Here is a 10,006-nt window from a genome sequence, read left to right as displayed (position 1 = left end):
GGAATGACAATATAAGTTACAAACAAATTAACAAAACAGGTGAAAGTATAATAAAGTGGATAAGTCAAAATAACATAATAATGCTAACTCCAAAAAATCAAACGACTAGAATTGATCCCAAAACAGCCCCCCCCAATCCCTTGCCCGTTGTTGTCGTGGGGGGGCTTAGGAGGCGGAGACTGGGACCCAATGATGGGGAACTCCCCAACCTTGGGACTCAGCCCTCGACTCAACTAATTTTGCATGGTCTTTATTTTCCTTCCCACCTTTCGTTTCTGTCCCTTCACCAAACCCTTCTGCTATCCACCTCCTAAGGTGTGAGAGCCGTGCTGAAAGGATGAAAGGCTGACTTTGTGCCAGTCCTGAACGGCCTGAGGGAGCCATGGGCACGGTATTCCCCTGATTGTTATCTAGCCCTTACCCCTCAAGGGGACCCTGAGGGGTGGACTGTTTTTATCCCCAACATAATCCAGGCTTACCATGGCCAATAATGAAAACCTATCCCCACTATTAGGGGCAATGAGGCTTGCCCCTTTATCAAATAGCCCCAAAGATGTAAACTCATCCGATTCCCTGACCCCAGGCTCTCCTTTGACCACGGCTCCGAACACTGCAACAACTACCCCCTCATCAATGCCTACTAGTACAGTAGCCAACAACCAATCCTTAAGGAACATTTCCACTCTCCCAGCACGCTCAACTTCATCACCTCTACCCCCACAACCTCCAACATCAACCACCCCATCCTCCCTTATTAATACCTTACAGCCTTATGCCCACCTCCCCATAACACTATCTCCCTCAACACTACTCCATCGTCACGCACCCGCCCTTCGACTATCCCTATCACTACAACAATATTGAATACCCTCTTCAGCGCAGCCAAATGGACCGATTTTCGTGATCCCTCCCACAGCTCCCTACTCTGACAACACCCTTCTCTTCCAACAATGTCTCCAAAAACAAGTAGGTAAGTCTCTTTCCGTAGCCGACCCGACCGCTCCGTCTTGTCACAGTAACATCCGAAAACCAAGCCATAGCATTAACAAAACTAACAGACATATATGGTAACCCCATCCTTGCAGAACCCCATCCAACCCTCAATACTTGCACTGGAACAGTTTCAATCTCCCCAGCAAATTGCCCAATCTATGACAAAGATTGGTCAGATTGTGGAGAAGACCTACTTGCCTGTCTCACAGACTATGATGCAACGTCAGTACAATGCTACTCCATTCCCCCCAGAGGTAATCGAAAGAAACCCACTAACATAGCCAAAATTACCTTCTTAGACATGACCTTCCCTTTAACGTCTATATAGGAGGAGAATCCCTCCCTGTGCGTCCATACCAACCTCCTCCACGTCAGTGCCAAAATTGTTGGCGTCTAGGACACCCAGCCAAACATTGCCGTTCCACAGCCAGATGCCCACTATGTGCCCAACCTGGCCATACCCGATCTAACTGCCCTGCACAATCACGCACATGTGCCAACTGTGGCGGCCCCATAATGTATTTATAGGGGCTGTCCACCTACAAATTTGAGTCTGAGGTAGCAACTCTCAGATTCAAACTTGGACTCACACTACGTGAAGCCAGACAAGAAGCACGCCGACGTGGTTTCTCTCTTACTCCTTACTTCAGTAATACTGCTCATTCTACCAATTCTCCTAAACCCACCCCCCCTACATCTAAACCCCCTCTTCTACCTCCTACCTTTCCCAGTCAAACTCTTTTGCCATCCTAAATCCAGACACTCCAATCTCTACTACAATATTTCAATCACCCACCACAACCCCAACACCTTCCCTCTCCCTCCTCGCACTACCCGTAACAGACAGAACAAACGTTCCACCCCCTTCCCCTACCACACAATCACCTCCACCTCCTTTACTCCTTTGCTTGAGACACCAGTCCTCTCTTCCCCCCTCACAAGAAATCCTATATCCCCAAAACTCCCAAACCAACTCCTTAGAAGAAACCATTGAAAATATTCAAGATTACCTAATGAAAACTCAACCTCCAAATCTTACAACTCCTGCTCCTTCCACACTCCAAGTAACTGCTGATATCCATCCTCCTCCTAACGATATCCCCCCTACACCCAATCCTCCTACCCCCTCCCTACACAACCCATCCCCCCGACCCCAACCCCAACCCCGCCCACATTATCCCTCCCACCATCCCCTCTATCCCTTCCACTCCCTCCTGGATACACACGTGAATCCCTAATGTCACAAGTATCCCTTCCTCAGACCCTCCATCTCCTAATACCCCTCCTAGTAGAACACCAACTCCCACACCTCCCCATCTCAGACCTCTCAGTCCCTTTCCCACCCTCTAGCTGCTTCCCCCCTCAAAATCAGTAAAGTATAACTATCCTTCATTGGAATATTCGCGGTTTCCGCTCCCACAGACCTGACCTTCGTCATATCCTTTCCTCTTATAGTCCATCTATTGTATGCCTTCAAGAGACCTTTCTAACACATCCTCCAATACCAATCCCCAATTATCATTTTGTCTCATCCCCACATTCCCTTTATGTCTCATCCATACTTATCAATCAGAAAACACCTTATGTCACACCTCCTTTCAAACCAATGTCCCTTGCACAGTTATCCGTATCTTCCTTCATCGTTGGATCACAGTGATATCAGTCTACTTCTCCCCATCCCACCCATTGACTTTGTTGCTTTTGAAAAATCTAATTTCCCAACTTCAACCACCTTTCCTCATAGTTGGTGACTTTAACTGCCGCCACACTCTATGGGGTGATTCTATCACAAACTCCCGAGGCCGATCTCTAGAGCGCTTCCTCTCCACAGCTGACCTTACTATACTAAATTCAGATCGCCCCACACACTTTGATACACGCACGCAATCTTTTTCATGCATTGACCTCGCTCTATGCTCCCCTTCTCTTCATTTAGATTTCCACTGGTCAGTCTTAGACCACTTTCCCTATAGTGACCACTTTCCAGTTCTCCTTTCTCCTACTTCATACGTACCACTCCCTAACTCCCCACGCTGGTGTTTTGATAGAGCTGACTGGCATACTTTCACTTCACTCTCTGCTATTCATACCCCTCCATCCTCCCTCACTTCCATTTCAGAAATGATACAGTATTTCACATATACAGTCTTAAGAGCTGCACATACAGCTATCCCTCGAACCTCAAGACCATATACCTCCAAATGTGTTCATGGTGGAATTCTGATTGCACCTAAAGCACTTCGCTTAAAACGTGCAGCCTGGAACAGTTACCGCTACAAGAGAGGTACTCCAATCAACTATCAGCCCTTATCTCCTTTAAAAGAGCATCTGCCAATCTCCGTCGTACAATCCGGAAGAGTAAAATAAATAGCTGGCGAATTATGTTTCATCAATTATATCCTCTACATCTATCTCAAATGTTTGGCGCCGAATCCATAAACTATCAGGCAAACATCCCCCCCATCTGCCCTGTCCTCCATATTCGAAATACCCTCATTTCTGATCCCCTCCAAGTCGCTAATGAACTGGGTGATTATTTCAGCCAGGTCAGTAGTGGTTCTCACCTATCTTCACACTTCTCTTCTATTAAGACCACCAGAGAACGTACCCCCATTATCTTCACCCCATCCTCTGATGAGTCCTATAATGCCCCATTTTCTTCCTCTGAACTCATTGCTGCCCTACATCATGCCGTAACACTCATGAAGGCCCTGACGGTATTCACTACCGTATGCTCCGGCAACTCCCATCTTCCTCCTTATCTTCCTCTTAAAATTTACAACCACATTTGGACATCAGGAAATTTCCCTTCTATTGGCGAGAAGCTCTATCCTTCCCTTCCTGAAACCCAATAAATCGGGTACCCTTCCTCAAGACTATCGCCCCATCGCACTAACTAGCTGCTTGTGCAAACTATTAGAGCGAATGGTGAACTTCCGCTAATGTGGTATCTTGAATCTCACAATCTTCTCTCTCCTTCCCATTCGGTTTTCGCCGTGCCAGAAGCACAGCTGACCCCCTTGCTCATTTTGAGACATATATTACATCTGCATTTGCACGCCATGAATCCGTACTAGCTATTTTTTTTGATCTAGAAAAAGCATATGATACGACATGGCGGTACCATATCCTCCAACAATTGTCCTCTTAGGCATACGTGGAAACATGGGTGTCTTCATAAAGTCCTTCCTCTCCCAACGCACTTTCCAGTGTTAAAATCGCCTCTGCCACATCATCTTCTTTCCCAAATCGAAGGTGTCCCACAAGGCAGTGTGCTCAGTACCACTTTATTCCTTCTTGCTGTTAATGATATTGTCTCAGTTTTACCACCAGGAGCCCGGTCATCACTATATGTTGATGATTTAACCATCTATGCTCTGGCACATCCATACAAATCTCTACCAATTTCTTCAATCTGCAATCTCATCAGTATCTTCCTGGGCCACAAACCATGGCTTCCGCTTTTCTACTTCTAAATCTTTCTCCATTCTTTTCTCTCGCTCACGTGTAGGTCCTCTACCCCACTCTTCTTATATGGCACTCCACTCCAATGCCGTTCCTCTGGCAAATTCCTAGGTGTCATTTTTGACTCCAAACTGTCCTGGCGAGACCATATTCTACACATTAAAGAAAAAGCTCTCCGCCGTCTTCGAATCTTAAAAACTCTCTCCCATATATCATGGGGCTCAGATCGCAAAACTCTCCTTCATCTTCATGTTACTTTGATCCTCTCCACTCTTGATTATGGATGCCATATCTACTCCTCTGCCTCAACTTCTCTCCTTGCCCATCTTGATACAATCCATCACTGTGGTCTTCGCTCAGCACTAGGCGCCTTTCGCTCCTCCCCAGTTGAGAGCCTGAATCAGGCATACCATCTCTATCTCGACGTCGTGCCCTTCTCTCTCTCCGATGCTATGTTCGATTACACCAATTTTCCCTCACTAAACTAAATATCCCACACCCCTACTTCTTACCTTAGCTTCATCTCCACGATTACCTACTCCTTTCTCAACACGCATGGATACCCTCCTCTCACATTCCCCTTTCCCCCATCTCCAACCTCTCCCATTCTCTGTCCATTCCGTCCCTCCATGGCTCATACCTCACCCCCATATTTGCTCTTCTGTTTCCCCGACCCACCAAAATCAAATATCCCTCCTACTGTCTTCTCACACATTTCCTTGACCATGTCTCCACTCATTCTTCTAGTATTCACGTATATACTGATGGCTCCAAATCCACCTCCGGTGCTGGTTTTGCAGTAATCTTCCCAACTCGTACTTTCAATATCCCTTCCTCCTGAATCCAGTGTCCTTACTACAGAATTGTATGCACTCCTTTTTGCTCTAAAACACATATACTCACTTTCCTCTCCTCTTTTACAATTTTTACTGACTCCCGTAACTCATTAACTCTCATAAAGTCAATACACACCACCAACCCCCTTGTTTGTAAGATCCAGAACTGGTTGTTCTACCTGTCCACACGCCATAAAACAATCAAATTTTGCTGGGTGCCCAGCCATGTTGGAATCCCCGGCAATGAACAGGCAGATACACTAGCACGCCACGCCTCTATGTCCACATCATCCCAACCACGCTTCTCACATATCCCAGCCACGGATTATTACCACACTTAAGACCTTCTTGTATAAACGATGGCAATCTTTTTGGTCAAGCCTCCGCACTAATAAATTACATTCTGTAAAACTATCAATCTCCTGGTCAGCTCCATTTCATCGGAACAGACGTTGGGAGACCGCTCTCGCCCGCTTACGCATTGGCCACACCCGTCTAACACACTCCTATCTGATGTCACAATCTGATCCACCCTTATGTTCCTTCTGTAATGTTCCCCTTTCAATCCCTCACATCCTATTATCGTGCCCACGTTTTGAAACAACCCGTACCTCTGCTTTCCCCCATCTATCCTCCCTTCACCGACCTCCCAACCTATCAGACATCCTTTCAGAATCCCACACTTTCTGCTTCAACAACCTATTCTCTTTCCTCAAACGCATACATATCCTTCATCTAATCTAACTCCGTACCACACCCGACCCTAACCCTTTCACTCACCAATTCCTTTGCCCAGCTTAGACAACTAATCACTAACTCAACCACCCTTCCCAAACATTAACTATAGTGCTACATGACCTTAGATGTCTAGCACATTTCTCTTGCTTTTAACCATTAACCATTAACCCAAAACAGCCAAAGAATCAACCATAGACCTAGTATTTGGATCACCAACCCTAAGTAATATTCAGTTAAAAACAGCTCGCACCTAGATAGTGACCATTTGCAAATAATACTAAAAGATAACACATATAAAGATAACAGCTTGTTAAAAGAAAAAAAATGGCAATACTCGAAAGAAGGATGGACGGAAATCCAAAGAGAACTATATAACACAGAAATAGGAAACTTAACTTCAATTGATAAAATTACAGAAATAATAAAGTACGGCTCTAAAATATTTCCATTTGAAAACAAGAGAATTTAAAGATAAACCAAATAAACCATGGTGGAATAAGGAATGTAATGACATTATAAAAGAAAAAAAATAAAGCTTTCAATAAATGGAGAAAAAAGCCTACAATAGCAAACCAACTAGGATATAAAAAATTATTAACAAAAGCTAGAATATAATATAAGAACAAAAAAGGAATCATGGAAAAGTTCTGTACTACAATAGATTTTAAAACTCCACCAAGAAAGATATGGAATTTTCTAAAGAAACTAACAGGGAAAACAACTTCAATGGAATATCCACTAATAGAAAATGACTTGCCAATAACAAATATTACACAAAAACTAGAAAAATTCAAAAATGAATATATGAAAACCGTAAGTAAAAAGCCCAAAAAACTGCTATCAGACCTAGAAAAAGAAAGACTATTTAATTTAGGAAATATAAAGAAATATCCCACTGGAATTAAAAACAGCAATTAAGAATGCCAAAAACAACAAAGCATCTGGACCAGATGAAATCACGTATGAGTTTTATAAAAATACCCCAAACAACATACTAAAGTCAATATTAACCAATTTTAACTCATACTGGTCCAAAGGAGAATATCCAGATTCATTAAAAAATGCACTGATAAATCCAATAATAAAACCGGGTAAAAACCCAACAGAAGCAAACTCTTATAGATTTATTAGTAGAATTTCATGTATTGGGAAGATATTCGAAAATATTTATAACAAAAAGATTAACATGGTGGCTAGAACATAACAACAAGTTAGATAAAGACTTAACAGGTTTCAGACCTAATAGGAATACTACTGATGCTTTACATATAATAGACAGCCACATAAATAAAGCTTTCATAGAAAAAAAATACATCATGTTAGCATGTATTGATCTAGAAAAAGCTTTTGACACAGTCAATCATGAAGCAATACTAATAAAAATGTCAAAACTAGGAATTGTAGGCAAACCTCTAAAATGGATAAATAACCTGTTAGAAAAAAGAACATTCCAAATAAAAATTGGAAACCTAACATCAGAAAAAGGTACAACACAAAGTGGCGTACCTCAAGGTTCACCAATAAGTCCAGTTCTATTTAATATACTGCTAAATGACCTAAAATTATCAAAAGAAATCGAGAAAATAATATACGCAGATGACATAACTCTACTAACAAGTAACAAAAACCTATTAGAAGCATCCAACAAATAGAAGTAGAATTACAAAAACTAAAAGAATGGGCCAATAATTGGGATTTGAAAATAAACTTCACAAAAAGTAAATTAATGTGCTTCTCAAACAAAAAGATAAACCAATTACCAATAATAATAATAGATAACACGGAACTAAAATATACTCAAAGTCACAAAATCCTTGGCTTAACATTAGATGCACCCAAACTAAAATGGAAAAACCATATAGAAAATGTAAAAAAAGATATTCTAAGTTGAATGAATATAAACTGGGGAGCAAACAGAGAAACTCTATTAAAAAACTATATAAAATATCTTTGGTCTATATAAAACCAAAAATGGAATACGGAATAACAATCTATGGAGAACCAAAAGAACAGAATTAAGAAAACTAGAAATCTTACAAAATCAAGCACTAAGACTGGCAACTGGATGTCTTAGATCAACTCCAATCATAGCTCTTCAAGCATTAACAAACACTCCACCATTAACAAACAGAATAAAAGAACTTGAATGTATACAATTAACAAAAATCCTAAATAAACCTAATACAGCACCAGTAAAGCAACAAATAATAAAATGCATAAAAGAATATAATCCTCAGAGAGACAGAAGATCACTAGTACATAGAGCTACGGAAACGAGAACAAATCTAAATCTAGACTAACTCGAACGTGATATCAAATATATCCCCAATACCCCATGGCATGATATCTCAGAGAGTATACAACAAACTTATGGACAACATAACAAAAAATACTCCTCAAATCACCATTCAAAAACAATATCAGAGTTAATAAACATTAACTACAAAAACTATAATAGATTTTCACTGATGGCTCAAAGATAAAAGAACAGAATCAACATCTGCAGCAATTACATCCAGATAATAAAACATAACAACTATCTGGAAACTACCTCCTAAAATAGAAATCACTCATGCAGAATTATTTGCCATAAAACAAGGATTAAATTATGCAATAACAACAAACTGACAAACACAATAATATTAACAGACTCACAATCATCACTACAACTAATTCAAAACCCCAAACCACTAAGCTACAAACAGATTGTATATGAAATACAAAAACAAATATATTTTCTCTCAACACACAAACAAAAGATTATGGTCCAGTGGATTCCATCACATAAAAATATAAAGGGAAACGAAATTGCTGATTTAGCTGCAAAGAAAGCCCATGAAATAAATGATCCCATGCCCATACCACAAGACCCAAATTGTGTCATAAAAGAAATCAAAATTAAAAATACCAAACAATGGGAATCAAATTTAAAAAGAATCTTAAACACAAAAAACTATCTCATTAAAGATAACATCCAAAAACCATGGGCCAGAGCCAAGAACAGAAAACTAGACACATGCATGACAAGACTAATAACCAAACACACAAGACTAAAACATCATCTTCACAGAATGAACATGGAAAATGACCCTTTCTGCAGATGGTGCAAGAACCAAGAAGAGACTATAGAACATATGTTTTTACACTGCCCAAGATTCAACTCGCACAGAACAAAACTAAAACATGCATTAAGACGAGTTAATATAAAAGACATTGATATAAATCTTTTGATTACAGGTGCAGATCAACCATCTATAACAAAGTACTACATACTGAGACATACAAAGATCTTCCTACAAACAACTAAATTAATTGATATAATTTAAGAAACAAGAAGCCAAGAAAAAAGAGAGGATCCAGGGGATATAGACAACAACAGTCTAAAACCCTAAAACAGGAAAGAAGAAGAAGAAGAATATAAAGTATAAAAAAAGGCACGATATCATCTTCTTCTTCTTCTTTCTTCTTTTATAGGGTTTTAGACTCTTATATAGTCTATATCCCCTGGATCTATTTTTCTTCTTTCCCTTTTCTTATATTATCTCTGTTAGTTTTGTTTTCCTCAGGAATATTTTGGTGTGTCTTAATATGTAGTACTTCTTAGTTCATGAGAGATCAGCACCTGTAAATAATAATTCTATGTTAGGGCTGTTTATTTTGATTTTTTTCAGGGCTTCCATCAATTCTGTTCTGTGAGAGTGAAATCTGGGGCATTGTAATATTATATGTTCTATGTTTTCTTCTGGGTTGTGACACCATCTGCATGATGGGTCATTGGTTATTTTCATTCTGTGTAAGTGCTGGTTTAGTCTTGTGTGTGTGGTTTTGATTCTTGTTATACAAACATCTAGTTTTCTGTTTTTGATCTTGTCCATGGTTGGGATCTGTATTTTTCAGAAGATAGTTTTTTGTGTCTAAGATTGTATTTATGTGTGTTTTCCATTTTCTTTGATTATTTGATCTTATTTGTTTTA

The 10,006-nt window shown here is 40.2% G+C and overlaps 1 protein-coding gene across 1 annotated transcript; it reads left to right on the top strand.

Annotated features, from left to right (window-relative positions):
• The first annotated feature begins 8,718 nt into the window (after positions 1 to 8,718).
• On the top strand, positions 8,719 to 9,374 carry LOC119571484. The gene has a single exon (XM_037918769.1). It carries the CDS (start codon positions 8,795 to 8,797, stop codon positions 9,356 to 9,358), a length of 564 nt encoding a protein of 187 aa, XP_037774697.1. The 5' UTR covers positions 8,719 to 8,794; the 3' UTR covers positions 9,359 to 9,374.
• The last annotated feature ends 632 nt before the right edge of the window (positions 9,375 to 10,006 follow it).

Source organism: Penaeus monodon, unplaced genomic scaffold (genome assembly GCF_015228065.2).
Source record: "Penaeus monodon isolate SGIC_2016 unplaced genomic scaffold, NSTDA_Pmon_1 PmonScaffold_6503, whole genome shotgun sequence".
Classification (NCBI taxonomy): Eukaryota; Metazoa; Arthropoda; class Malacostraca; order Decapoda; family Penaeidae; genus Penaeus; species Penaeus monodon.
The sequence above is the reverse complement of the archived record's forward strand: the minus strand, read 5'-3'. Positions and strand labels throughout refer to the sequence as shown.

Coding starts and splice junctions, on each gene's coding strand:
- LOC119571484 (XM_037918769.1), top strand. CDS start 8,795: ATGGTCCAGTGGATTCCATCACATAAAAATATAAAGGGAAACGAAATT.